Here is a 14,847-nt window from a genome sequence, read left to right as displayed (position 1 = left end):
CCCCAGGTCTTCTAGAGCAGGGATGGCCAGTCCGAAGCACTGGTGCTACAAGTGGTAAAGGCAGCTTCAGTGTGTGGGGAAGGTGCAGGGAACACAGTGGCAGAGAGGACAGGGTGCAGAAAGCAGAGCAACAGATTGGGCAAAGAGCACAGAGCAGGGTACAGGAGGCAGAGGAGCGGATGGGGAAGGGGATCAGAGTGTCACACAGAGTGTGCAAGGTTTATCGTGTGGCACAGCTGCCAAGAAAGTTGGTTCCCATTGTCTGCAAGCCCAAGTGTGGGCTTTACCTGCAAGGCAGTCCTGCCTCAGGATCACACAGCACGTCAGCAGCAGAGCGGGGAACTGGAACACATCACTTCTGCCTGCCAGTCCTCGGGGTTGTCCAACAGGCTGGAGATGTCTGTCTTTTATTGTACAATAAAGACCTTCCGTGTGCGAGCTGCTAGTCTAAAAACAAGCATAAATCAGGGTTAAAGTTCAGTGTTGATTCAGGTGATTGGATTGCCTTCAGTGAACAACTGTGTGCACAAGCCCAGCCTGATGGAGCGAGCACTTCAGGGACATAAACACATGGCTTCTAGGTATGATCCTGCTGAAGACTCGCTGTCGACCCTGCCAGGCTGCTGTGGAAAGCTGCATACAGTGGGAGCTGCTGTCGTTTTGCTCCCTGTAAATAGTTTGCAAGTGGGATTAGTAATTTATTTGTGAGATTCCGACCGGGGGTGGAAGCTGCACAGAAGTCTCGGAGCTGTGGGACTGAGGTCAGTTGTGTAATATATTTAGCAAATGATCATAATGCAAACGGAAAAATAGAGAAGAGGAGATGGAAGAAAATACATTCCCTGGCCAGGAAGTTTATAGGCACTTTAGAGCCAGGGAACGTAATGTTTAGGGTGGGGCTTAGAGGATGCTTCACGCATCGTTTTCCAGCAGATGCAGACACAGTGCTCAGAAGGATGTCCAACAATGGTGACTCAAATGCTGTAGCAAACTCACGGGGTGGGGTGGGGTGAAGAACAAGGGAACACGGGGAAGAAAATGAATCCAGTCCAGCTGTCACTGAGAAGCCATGCTGTCCCCTCCAAACCTGCTGTTTTTTATGCCGCTGATTCACAAAAATGAGGGTAAAAATGACGATTAAGATATGCTTATTCCAAAAGTGAGGAGCCAAAGCAACTAGTGGTACGTCAAATGAGGAGAATAAGAGTCTGCAACAAATGGCTGACTTGTTAAGTGAAGGTCCAGAGAAGCTGTAGAACTCGCAGCTTGCTTGGAAGATAAGAGGCCCTGATTTAAAGTCCATTTTCCTGCCCCTTTTCCCCATGAGATATCTCGTCTCCTCCTTTAGTCTCTGCAGGTGTGGCACCCTGCTGCTGGTCTCCAACAAACAGATTCCAGGCGGAGAGCTCTATAAGATGAGAGTGCTCGGGATCAGGTTCAAAATACCTAGATGGTCTGGAACCACTTCTCGGACTCCTGGCAGGACCGGTTCAGCGCTCCATCCTTCCGAGGGAATAAGCCCAGTGCCAGACAGCATCTGTTGCTTTTGGGTGAACTATATGGACGTTATAAATCCCATGGCAGAGCTGAATTCCCACCCTTCCCTTCCTCTGGCACTAGCTTTTGGGAGGAGTAGGTGTAAAGGAATCCCTTTGTGCATAGAAACAGAGAAAATGAGGGTTGGAAGGGATGTCCAGAAGTCATCTAGTCCAACCCCCTGCTCGAAGCAGGACCATCCCCAACTATCCCATCCCAGCCAAGGTTTTGTTGAGCCAGGTCTTAAAAACCTCCAAGGATGGAGACTCCACAACCTATCTGGGTAACCTGTTCTCGTGTTTTACTAAGTGAGAGAGTTTTTCCTAATATCCAACCTAAACTTCTCTTGCTGCAGCTTGAGCCCATTGCTCCTTGTTCTGCCGTCTGCTGCCACTGAGAACGGTCCAGCTCCATCCTCTTTCGAACCCCACTTCAGGGAGTTGAAGGCTGATTTTCAATTCTCCCTGGGCTCATCTACACAAGACACTGACTGCGCAGCAGCATGTCACAGTACCGTCCTTTGTGCTAATACGCTACTGCACCGCACTGCTGAGCAGTGACTCCAGTTACCGTGCTTTTATTTAGCACTTGATTATACAAGTACTAAATACATGCGCAATAACCACTGTGCAGTAGCATCTCACGGAGACGTGCCCCCTCAGTCTTCTCTTCTCCAGAATAAATAAACCCAGTTCCCTCAGCTTTTCCTTACAAGTCCTGTGCCCCAGCTGCCAAACCATATTCATTGCTCTCTGCTGGACTCTCTCCAATTTGTCCACATCCTTCCTGTAGTGGGGCCCCAAAACTGAACACAGGACTCCAGATGTGACCTCACCAGTGCTGAATAGAGGGGAATAATCATTTCCCTGGATCTGCTGACAACACACCTACCAATGCAGCCCAGGATGCCGTCAGCCTTCTTGGCAACAAGGGCACACTGTTGGCTGATATTATGCTTACTGTCCACTGTCCCCCCAGGTCCTTTTCTGCAGAGCTGGTTGGTCCCCAGCCTGCACCGGTGCATGGGATTGTTCTGTCCTACTTGTCCTGGTTGAGCTTCACGAGAACCCATGCAATCTGTTCAGCCCTACAGGGAACAACGACTGGTCTGAAGCACACTACTAGTCGCCTTGCTACGGCCCTTTGGCATCCTGGTCCCTGAACAGAATTCCTCTGTGTTAGGTGCTGTACAAACCCAGCTAACAGGTGTCTTTGGAGAGAACTGAATCAAAAGTCTCACTGGCTTAAGGATGGGAACTTAAAATAATTAAGTGTCCTAAGAACAGTCTTGTTGATAACTTTTAAAGAGACTTATGCTCCCAGATCGCTTTTGAAAATCCTCCCCCCCGCCCCCGATCCCAGCAATTAATTAGGCTGCATTCCTTCATGTTACCCCACAATGCTTTGGTGATGACAACGGCACAGGTTAGGCAGGCAGATACTCCTCAGCTGATGGAGGGTAACTGGAAGGATGAGATGTTTCCATGCCTCCTGTGCCTATAAATAACTCCGTTTGTACTGCATGGCCCAAAGCCTGCTCACCCTGCTATAAAGGTATGGTAGGGGTATTGCTGTTATTTATCCTGCATCGTAGTGGGGTTTATAGTGGAAAGGAATGATAAACTTGTGGGAAGATCCAGGACTGGAACACAGGCTCTGATCCTCTTGCTGGCGCTGCCCCAGACCTGGGCAATGATTTCACTTCCTTGGTCTCAGCTAGATTTAGAACTAGTGGAGGAAGAGGGGAGTGGGGAGAGGGATTTCATGCAAAGCAAAATGTTTTTTTTTCCCTGAAGGTCTAGGTTTTAGCAAACAAAAATCTTCACCAGTTTTCACTAAAAACCTAATAACTGAACTTTTCATTTTCATCAACCAGAAACATTGTAAAACTGGGATTCTTCCATCCTGCCACACAAGGCTGTCCCCCACACCTCCAAATGTATTTTGAAGGAAAAACTTCAACAAATTTTGCTCTGTTGCTGCATCTGTAAGATGGGCCTGCCGATACTCCTGGCCAGAAACTTGTGAGATCTAGCGTGGTTCTAGTGATGAACACCTTGGAAACGGTTATAATATGCAAGTAAATAATTCAGCCATAAAAATTCCCTCCTTGTTGTAGCTTTGTAAATGAGGTCGCTGCCAGGAGGAATGCTTCCCTTTTATCTGCAATGCAAGTCACTGCAGATTTGTCATTTGAAAGCTCTGATTTATAGAGTAATAGATTTTTAAGGCTAAAAGGCATCATTCTGATGTTTGCTCACTCAGGCCCCCATGTAGCACAGGCCAGGCTCATCTAGGAATGCTTTCATTTAGACCCACATTTAAAATATAATGGCTAGATTAATTTTTAATTTAAAAAAAAACAAAGCCACTCCGAGATGATCAGGCCAATACTTTGTCTATTCAGAACTGGTTTGCTATGGCAGAAGGCAAGGTAGACTAACACAGCTAACCTCTTGGCTCCCTATGGGTCAGGGTCCTCAACCAGACTCCATATCCCATAATACCCCATAATTAGGGATTCCCATGACACAACTGCCCCCCCATGAGGTCCGGCTGTAGAGCCTCTCCATCCCCCTAAGCCATTGTATGATTTTATGCATCACTCAAGCCATTTTCCAAACACAAATAAGGGTCATTTGTGTCCAAAAGATGGAGGTGAAGGCCCGAGAGGAGAAGTTACTTATCTGAGGTCATGCAGCAGGTGAATAGCAGTCAGGAATGGACCAAAGTCCTGATCCCAGTCTGGTGCTGTATACCCTAAATGAAGCTCATTAAGTTTATGAACCAGGTTACGTGGCGTGGGTGTCTGCAAACCACTCAGTGTTTAGGAGGTCCCATCTAGTCCCAACTCCCATGATGCTTTCATTAGTTTGACCTGCGCTTTCAGGGTTAAAGGCTCCAAAATAGTTAACAAAATATATTTCCTTAAAAATGAGGTCATTTCGGTGCCCCTGAAAACAAGGGCTCAGCGGCAGTGGCCAGCCTATTCAGAGCAGCGTATTGCCGGCTGCCCACAACTGCACTTCCATTCTCCGAGTGGAGCCGCCTTAACTCACTTCACACCGGGCTGAGACCCAGCTGGTCCTGTGGGTTTATTTAGGGCCTTATTAGCCAGTCTTGTCCTTAGACAGGCGGCACTCTCCTGCCACGAGTCACGCCTGGATGGGGACAGTAGGATCAGCCCCTTTACTGCCAAAATGGAGAAGAGGAAAGGCCCAGCAATGAATTCCCCTGTGCCCACAGTGCAGAGGGGGCAAGCTGTGATGTGCGGGAGGGGAAGACACAGCCTGCTGCTCATCTGCAAGCTGACAGCAGTTCCAGGGGCACCACAGGACCAAAAGCCACAGCTTGGGATCTCCACCAAAGGCCCCTTCCCAGCTTTCCTCAGGGTCCTGGCTCCCAGCTTCCACTCCCCCACAGGCATCAAACCACTGCATTTCTTGGGGTGGTGGAAGTCACCCTGACCTGCCCCTCCATGTGCACAACGGCAGAATCCCTCTCGTTTCCATACGGAGTGGGAACCAGGCTGGTGGCAGAGCTCCCTAGAGAAGCTGGGACATATGGTTGCCTCTGCCCTCTTCCCCCACCGTTGCATCTTGCTGTGGCTGGGAGGAGAACAATGCCTATTGTCATAGACAGTCTTCCTTGCTCCTGTACAGCAGAGCTGTGAGGAACGAGCCACATGGCTCTCCTTCCCAGCTCCCGGAAGCACACACACCACATGTGGGGTCAGAGTGCTGTCGAGGCAGCTGGTGATCCAGGAAGGCAGCAGCAGCGACTGCTTTGATGTCTCTTCCTAGCCGGTCTGGTTAAGCCTGCACCTGTTATCCAGACAGCTTTGTGCATTCTGCCAATGGAGAAGCTGTTTCCAAGCCATGGGCAATCAAGTCTCATACTCAGGGTACAAGCTGACTGTGAAGGGTAGGAAGGGTTCCCTTCCTTATCTGTCCAACACAGCAACTGCAGGCACCAGGAGTTCCTACAGATCCACACACGCAGAGCAGGATAGTGGGATCAGGTGGCTTAGTGATCTGGTCTGATACTACAGGACCCAATGGTTCCTATGCACTGGAAGAAGAGAGGCAACTTCAAAACCATGCATCACATTCAGACGCTTGGCTCAACACCTTCAACTGCCCTTTGGAGATGGAGACGGGAAAAGCAATCAGTTTGACTTTTATTTAACTAGAATCTCCAGCATGCCAGAATTCAGCATCAAATACATCATGAGCAAGGGCAGAGCCCACATACGTACTGCAGAGATCAATACAGCTCATGCTCTAGCTCCACCACAGTTAGCAAGTTGGTTACAAAAGCTAGTGTGTTGTTGTAGGAAAAACATACTTCCAACCCTACACTTTTGTCCTGGGGTTGAGTTAATTAGGGCTAATTCACAAGCAGACAATACAAAAGCCACCAATATAAGAAACACAGGGAGAAGCAAACTGCTCAGACACAGACAAATTGATCCTTTCTGTTACAAAGCGTTCATGTTTGGGGTCAGGGAGAACGCATGCAGGCACTGTAACTGTGCCAGAGTCAGGAGAAGCAGGCATGTGTTATGTAACAGCCCACACAAATGCATGCAAAGACCTAAGTCTTCCCCACCTGGAAAGGGTGGAAGCAAGGGAAACTGGATTGGGGCCGATGAAGATCTGAGAACTGATCCTGCTGGGAAGCTCTTTGGGGTAGGGATTTACAGTGCCAAGTGCTGGTCCCCAACTAGAGGCTGTAGTAGAAATGCCAGGAGCACTGCAGAATGGCTGCTGCATCCCTCTGGCATGGTCCTCAGCAATGTGATAAGAGCTGTGCTCACATAAGCCTGTCTTACCTCACGCCCCTCAGCTCCTGCATGGGGAGTAAAAGGACAGGGACTCGTGACTCACCCTTACTCACTACAAAGGGGCTTGCTCACGCCTGGGGAGTGGCAGGTAGGCCGCTTGCTGTGCTGTGTCCAGGACTTACAGCTTCAAGGCCTAGAGAAAAGTCTGTCCCTATATACTGCAGACAGAGGGAGGGATAAAACTACTCTATTAGCAGCACTACTCTTATCCTGCAGGGTGACCAGAGGCAATTCACTGCTTTGTGCCTCAGCTTTCTCCTAAGTGGGGATAAAGAAACCTCCTTTGTAAAAGACCTGGCAGGGCTCTGTAGCTGGAAAACACAATAAAGAATATAAAGTTATCTAGTATGTATGGCTTGCCCTAGGCCTCAGCAAGAGGGAGAATTTTACCCATTTTTTTTTTTTTTTGTTCAAACCCTCCCATTTCACAAAAGGCTTTAGGGTTTTTAAACGGAAAGAGTGAGATCCATTTTCTCCCACCCACCTAAAAACACACACACTTCTCCAAGGTATCCAGGCTCTTCTCACCAAGCACGAGATGAGAATTTATTCAATACGATTGCAAGAAAAAACAAACAAAAAAAATGAAACAAAAACCTGACAAACGACACAAAACAATCACGTACAACATGATGCAGAACAGAAGTTGGCTAGTCCAGGTTAACAATTCTCTAAAAACATTGTTAGCATCTTAGAAATCTAGTGTAAACATTACATGTAAAAATATACACAATTCCAAAAAATAAGCCACAACGGTTCAGACAGCGCGTTGAGTCAACTTTCTGGAATTACGGTTCTTGGTGCAAAGATGGTTCACGGTGCTGTTATGAACGATGACCTGCAGTGGTTTCCTTGAGTCCCTCAGTGACCATTGGCTAAGATTTTCTAAAAGGACTGAGTACCTCACTTTAGCCACCTTGGTTTTCAGAAAGTGCTGAGCACCTGTCCTCTGTAAACCAGGCGTCTTCAAGGTGGCTTCAGCTGACTACTCAAAAAAAAACGAGGCTAGGATTTTTCAAGAGAGCTGAGAGAGAAGCCCAACTTACTGCAACTCCTCTTCAGGCTCCATTGAAAAAAATCCAGCTCGAGGTGTCAAGGATCGCCAGTGATTTATGAAAATCTTGGCCAAGTGAAGCGGAGGATCTTGAGAACAGTGCAGGCTCAAGCCCCCCATGACTTCTAGTCAGTCAGGCACACCATGTTCAATCTTCCAAATATGGCAAATTACAGGTTTGGCTCCCGTTTCTGTGAACAGGATGTATGCACTGTGAATTTTACCCCATCTCCCTAGGCAGCATGATCGTATTTCCAGGGAGTTAAGAGGTGGTTCTTTCACCACCCTCCAGATGGCAAGCAGCAAAGAAAACCCACATTACACTTTGCACGAGACCAAGGCAACTAAAAGCTCAGAAACACGATTGGACTGTATTCTGTTAACAAGGCTTCAAGCATTTGCCCTTGTGTTTATGAGCAAACCACACACTCAGAAGAAAAAGGAATCACCATGTTTGCAATATTAGATATTTCAAAGGTCCAGCAAAGAACTGGCTTTGCAGCAACAGGACACGTTGCTTGTAAACTCAAGTTTGAGGAGGCTTTGGCCTCTATTTAAGTCGCTTTCCTTTGGCTCATCTGTTAAAGATGTCACACAAATCCCAAAGAGATGAATTTCACCTACTTAATATTTACAATATGTATATAGGAAAAGAGTTAAGAATAAACCAAATGGAGGAGGGAAGGATAGGAGGGAATTCTTCTTTCACCAAAGAGCTAATATTTTATTGGATAAGGCACATGTAGGAGTTAAGACCATTTTTCAAAAGATCATTTGCAAATGAATGCCATTCGGTTGAGACAACTTCTCTCTCTCTCTTTCTGGGAGTTGATTCTATTCTCAGTTACTCCAAGTAAAGTTGGAGTGGCTCCACTTACAGCTACAGAGTCACTCTGGATTTACACCACAATTGAAAACAGAATCCAGCCCTAAAGTTTGCTGGTCTGACCCTGCAAGGTACTGAATACCCCTCAACTCTCTCTAAAGTCGAGGGCTTAGTACTTCATAGGTTCTTGATTAAGCTTTCTGTGGCTGTTGAAAGGACTGATGGACTATGAAATTAAAAGGAATCCAGTGGCCGTACCTATAGATTCTAATACTTGTGACACGGGAAAGATATAGAAATAAGACTCATACTAGTTCTCAGGGGGACAAGGACAAAAAACCCCCCCAAAACAAAATACAAAACCTATATCCCTCCCCTCAAATTGCTTCTTGGGGAAAGACAACAATTCCCCTCCCCGCCTGTAGGCTGAAGGAAAGAGGTCACAACACACCTGTACCATGGATACCAATCCCACACGGTTAACTAAAGGCTAGTTAACAAGAGTATTATATATTACGCTTCTCTTCTCTGATAGGCAACACGTCGCAGAACAATTCACATTCATAAGCTTGGATTTAGATCTCATTTATAAAACGGCAGATACAAGGATGAAACCCTTCGCTTTTTATAGTTACCCCCAAATCAAATAGGCAGTCTCAAATACGCAGATTAATAAAGTTATCCAGCACCTGGCTACAGATCTGTAGCCCAAAAGATTATCAGCATTGTAGGAGTTTGTCAGTTATGAGATGTAATCACTAGATTGCTATGTGGGATCAGCACAAACCTAGACATGGTGCAACTGGTCTCTATATCTCATGCTGGATATCCATAAAGGGGTGAATATCACCCACACAACTGAATCCAAAGCCTACTGAAGTCAGTGGGAGTTTTTCCATTTGATGCCAATGGGCTTTGGACCAGGATTTCAGTGAGCAAGTTATTAGACAAACAAGATGAACCTGCACTTCCACAGTATATAGACCTGACAGATCAGAAAGAAACAAAGAAAAGCTAGAGTTCCAAAATAATGATACCCTACCAGGTGACTAGAGGTTCTCCTGGATCCTACATACAATTAGCACTCACACATGGTGGGTGGTGTTCTCTAAAGCATTCTCCCACTTAAAAAACCCTAAGGAAGAGAAGTTGTAAAACTTCAAAAGGCCTTATGAACAGCAAGGGAGCTCCACCTACGATCTTACCAAATAAATGATACATTTTCCTTTGGGAACAAGAAGTTCCAGGGATGCATCTAGAAGTATAAATGCCAGTTAATACCCATTTTGATGGAAGAAAGCAGTGACGCATTGTGCATGTGATAAGATAGAAGGAGATTGAGGGAAAGAGTAACTTGAATAGAACATTTGCCATGATGGGGATAGTCAGCCTTTTCCACATATGACCACTGACAGATTCCCCAAGCAAGGGCAGTAACCGGTTCCTTGGTCTACAACAAGGTGAATACTGGCAACCATGCACAAAATGAAATGTTCCAACAGTGACATACAAAGCTCTAGATGCAGCACAGGCTTACAGCACAGATCGTTTGCAGTCATGAGGAGGGGATTAAACCCCCTCCCCAAAAAAAAACAAAACACCCAAAGATGGGGGGGGAATGCAAATGATCTTTTCAAATAATAATAATAATGATGATGATAATGATAATAATGAAGAGACCAAGAGAAGAGATGATCCAGGCAGCATGACAGCCACTTGCTGTTTAAGGCCATTGATTTCCTGTGGGATAGTTGGGCACTGTGGGATACTCTGGCAGGCTGTTTCCAGAAAAATTATTGTACTGAGCTTCCCTGCTCGGGGGGTCCTTCCAAGCGCCACTGTTCCACTCATCCTGGGCTTTCTGAAAGCTTCCACCACCTCCTCGGTAGATTTTATGCACCTAAGGGATAATCAACAAGGCAAAGGAGAATTAGCAGAAGGTACCCAGCTTCCCTTCTGATAGTTGCCTCAGTCACTTTGCTAATGCTTAAAAATCAACTAGTCACCTCTAGCACTGACCCACATATCTGACAGTAAGAATTCACAGTTTAACAGCAGGAACAAAACCACACAAAGACACTAAAAAGAATATTGCAACAGAGGGCAGAGAAGCAGTAAGTTAAGATCTACACATGGTATCTAGTTGATGTACACAGGTGTGGGAAGGAACATGGCTGAGAAATCACTCTGCCATAACGCCCGTTAGTGGCATTAGCCACAACCTCCAAGACAGCTGTATGCTTCCATACGCCAGAAGTAAGCCAAAGTATTGTGGTTTGACGAAACAGCTCTAGACTCTAAAACTGACCTCTTCCTTCTAGTTTTTTTACTCTCACAAAGCTCAGAATAATTCTACAGCAGCCTCTGCGGTGGTATTACTTATGACAGTCTCTCTCCATCTGCTTCTTTATGTGGTAAACTTTTAAGGACAAAAATACTTCCATGGACTGCCTTCCTTCCCATCACTCCAACGCTTCAAGTGTATGAATCTCAAGAGCTGTCGTTTCTGGAATTTGTGACTGCCCATAAAAAAAATAAAAATAAAAATCTTAGCTGCATCTAGGTATATGCAATTGTATGGGACAGAGGGAACTTCCAGTCTTTGCCCTTTACCTGGATTCACTCTCTAATGAACACGGGCAGCATCTCGACTGACTATACTTGGGCAACTTTAAAGGGAGGGGGTTAGTTCTTATAGGGGCCATTCAACTGATGATTCATTTTGTTGAGCAAGGATTTGAAGTGGCGATTTTAAGGATTCCTTTGGTCAACTATAGCCTGGAAATGCAGGGACTGGACTCTGTGGACCAAGAGGCCCTTTCTAGATCCAAAGCACAGATACATACTTCAAGGCAGAAAGGCACCAACAGCACCTACCTTTAGGAGACAGAAGAACATTGCAACCGCACACATTGTGAACATGATGGCAGGAAACAGCATGAACACAGCAGCGGCAACGTTGGTACTGAAAAAAGTAGCTGCTGCTAACCATCCGCTGGAAAAAAGTGAAAAGGAGAGGGCATCACTGCAGTGTCTGTTTTCAGACATACAATTGTTACCAAGGAGACTATTCAATCCCACCCTAAAAATGTGTGAGAGAACAATGAGAACAGCAGCCAGAACCAGATGCAGCACAGAGCGATGCTTCCCTAGCACTTTGCTGTTAGCAGACTTCAACCCTGAGCCATCATATCCCTTACTCTGCTATTTCAAGGCCACTAAAACTGACCAGTGACATAGCAGGGCCTTAAGATGTAAACATCGATCCATAAGGGAACCAAATTTATTTTTACTTGTGCAAAGGTAACAACAGTCTAGTGGAATGAACCTGGGGCTCAGAATTGGGACCTTCCGAGTCCTACAACTTTGCATCTTTAAAATGATGCTGATACTATATGCTGGGCTTCAAGAAGCATTGTGGAGATTAGCGTTAAGAAAAGGTGGCAGTATCAAGTGCTGGGTTTCGGTATTATACTAGGCTTTCTTCTATTATTTTACAATGATATTTTCATTCAATTCCTTCATCAGGACTCTAGAGATGGAGGGTTAAATGACCAACTCATTGGGCCTTAAACAGGAAAAGGCTCACTCAAGTACCCTCCCCTTAAGGATGACCCTCCTGACTCTTGCCCTGTGGAAGTGAAGTGGCACATGCTGTGTGTACCCAGGGAGGATGTTAAGAAAGGATGTGACTTGGTCTCAGCACTTATGCTTCTCAGTGGCTGGGTGTGGAATTGCATTGCAAGTTCAGTATTAGGTGTTTGCTTGCTATGGCACAGCCATATGGAAGGAAAAATAGGCATTTGTGGAGGGCATGCACCCCTGAAAGTACCAGAAGGTGAAGATTGTGACTGCATATCATCTTCAGTCTTTACCTGGGGAAGGTCAAAGGAGCTCAGATTACATCCTGCGTCAGACTAGGACCCTTTAATTTTCCAGTCTCCTTTCCTGCCCCTCGCCCATCTCTCACAATCTCCATCCCCCTAAACACTGAATGGCATTTAACACATGAAAATGCAAGACAGGCTAAATCTTCAGGACAGAGTCTCTGCAACAGGTACCTAGTTCAAGACAGACAGATCAAGTGCTCAACAAGAGACCCTGGGAGCATTCCACTTACCACGCTCCCCATCTAGAGATACCAATCGCTTGTATGAAGGTGAGAATAAACTGGGCGCCAAAGATGAAGAAAAAGGCCATAAAATTAAAGGAGCTGTCAGACCTGTGAAGTGAAGGAGAAAGTTATGAGGAACACGAGCTTTATCACCTTGTACTGTCCCAGGCTATGCTGTTTGTGACCCCTGCCATGCAAGCACGGACTATTGTGGTTATCAGATCCCTGTGTGATTCTGCACTTTGAGGACCACCCCTCCAGTGATGACAGCACATGAGAACTTAATCCCTCCTAATAAACCTGGGTCTTGCAGATGATCAGACAGTAATTATACTTATGACGACATGCTGAGAGGTGTGGTTTACCGCTAATAACCTACAGCCTCACGTGGAAGAAAAAGCACTTGTACCATTAACTGAATGTCTGAATTCTTGTGCTTACACCAATCCTGGGTGTAAGCACAAGACCATGACAACACATGGGCATAAGCACAGGCCACCAGAAAGATGGTGATTGCATCTATAGTATATACACACAGAATGAGAAGCCCAGCTGGGAATGCCTCAGTGGCTGTTTGCCGTCAGCTCACGTACCTGTGGTTAAGAAGATGAACTACGATAATCTGGCCCTAGGATGGATTAGGAAGAAAAATAGCTCTGGTATCCACGTAAGAAGAACATTTGGGCCCCCTGAGCTGGGTGGAAGATTGCCTGGGGCTGGTGCGTGTGCAACGTGCAATATAAATATACTTCCGAGGGAGGCCAGCAGCTCTCATAACTAGATGTGCTTCAAGGCCTCTGAGATCTGACCCAAACAAATGTCACATTAGGAGAGCCTCTACCATCAAATATATACTCCCTTCTAACAATACCTTTGGCAGGGGACACTTTCACTGCAAGCCTAATTAAGCTCTGAGCCCTCTCATATCTTGGGGGGGGTGGTAATTACTTTTAACAGTGCAAATGAATGACATCACATTCATTTAAATACAGAAGCTGGGAGGGTTTATGACCTCTGGAAAGACTTATGAAGGGAACTCAATGGAAAGAACCAAGACAGAGGCAGACAGGCGCAATGGGGAATTTAACAGTACGAGTGTCAGATTCCCAACTCCCCTGCAAAGCAAATAGAAGTTAGGGGCCACGGGGAATTGAATGCTCAAACATCTTTGGCGCCCAAGTACTTCTTGCAAATCAGGCCTCTGGCAGCTGAAGCTTAGAAGACTGGGAGTCAGGAAAATGGTTCCTGACTTTCTAAATGTCACAGATATTCTGCCTGATTTTGAGTAACCTGGAAGCTCAGGATGGATTCTCACTTGCAGGGCACTTTATGCAGTCATTTATACCTGTGCCAAGTGGGTGTAAATAGAGGATAAATGATTACACAAGGTAGATTCATAGATTTGTAGGGTTAGTGGGGACCTTGCAGATCTTCTAGTCTGACCCCCTGCCCTGGGCAGGAGAAAACTGGGCTCAAATGACCCCAGTGAGGTAAACATCAAGCCTCCTCCTAAAGACCCCCAAGGTAGGAGCCAGCACCACTTCCCTTGGAAGTTGGTTCCAGACCCTACCCGCCCAGACTGTGAAGTAGTGCCTTCTAATGTCTAGTCTAAACCTACTCTCTAACAACTTATGGCCATTATTCCTTGTTACTCCAGGAGGCGCTCGGGGGGAACAAAGCCTCTCCCAGTCCCCGCTGGTCCCCACTAGTGAGTTCATAGACGGCCACCAGGTACCCCCTCAGCTTCTCTTGCAGAGGCTGAACAGGTTAAAGTCCTGCAGCCTCTCCCCGTAGGGTCTGCCTTGCTGCCTTGCTGATCATGCAAGTGGCCCTCCTTTGGACCCTCTCCATGCTGTCCACATCCCTCCTGAAGTGCGGTGCCCAGAACTGGACACAGTACTCTAACTGCGGCCTGACTAGTGTCGCACAGAGGGGGAGTATCACCTCCTTGGCCCTGCCTGAGATGCATCTATGGATGCACGACAAGGTATGGTTAGCCCTACTGACCATGTCCTCGCATTGTCGACCCATGTTCATCTTGGAGTCAATAATGACTCCAAGATCCCTTTCTGCCACTGTGCTTTCAAGAAAGGAGTTCCCCAGCCTGTAGGTATGGTGCTGGTTCCTACTGCCTAAGTGCAGCACCCTGCATTTGTCAGTATTGAATCCCATCCTATTTTCATTGGCCCACCCCTGTAACCTGTCCAGGTCCCACTGTAATCTGTCCTTCCCTTCTATCATGCCCACCTCACCCCAAATCTTGGTGTCGTCTGCGGATTTAAACAGGCTGCTCTTCACCCCGTCGTCCAAGTTGCTAATAAAGAAACTGAACAGTGCAGGCCCAAGGACTGAGCCCTGGGGGACTCGGCTGCCTACTTCCCTCCAGGTCGAATATGACAAGTCCACCACCACTCTCTGAGTATGACTCCTCAATTTGCAATCCATCTGACTGTGCAGGCATCAATGCCACA

General features: G+C 46.6%; 1 protein-coding gene across 2 annotated transcripts in view; it reads right to left on the bottom strand.

Annotated features, from left to right (window-relative positions):
* Nucleotides 1-6,894: 6,894 nt before the first annotated feature.
* The window catches only part of SCAMP4 (secretory carrier membrane protein 4), a 28,636-nt gene continuing 20,683 nt past the window's right edge, over nucleotides 6,895-14,847 (bottom strand). For both annotated transcript variants that reach the window (XM_019557035.1, XM_019557036.1), the window contains 3 exons: nucleotides 12,383-12,484; nucleotides 11,140-11,257; nucleotides 6,895-10,162 (listed from right to left, as the gene is read on the bottom strand). In XM_019557035.1, coding sequence (XP_019412580.1) covers nucleotides 9,986-10,162; nucleotides 11,140-11,257; nucleotides 12,383-12,484 — 397 coding nt within the window. In that variant the 3' untranslated portion in view covers nucleotides 6,895-9,985. The remainder of the gene's footprint in view (nucleotides 10,163-11,139; nucleotides 11,258-12,382; nucleotides 12,485-14,847) is intronic.

Source organism: Crocodylus porosus, unplaced genomic scaffold (genome assembly GCF_001723895.1).
Source record: "Crocodylus porosus isolate Cpor-Errol unplaced genomic scaffold, CroPor_comp1, whole genome shotgun sequence".
Taxonomy (NCBI): domain Eukaryota; kingdom Metazoa; phylum Chordata; order Crocodylia; family Crocodylidae; genus Crocodylus; species Crocodylus porosus.
The sequence above is the reverse complement of the archived record's forward strand: the minus strand, read 5'-3'. Positions and strand labels throughout refer to the sequence as shown.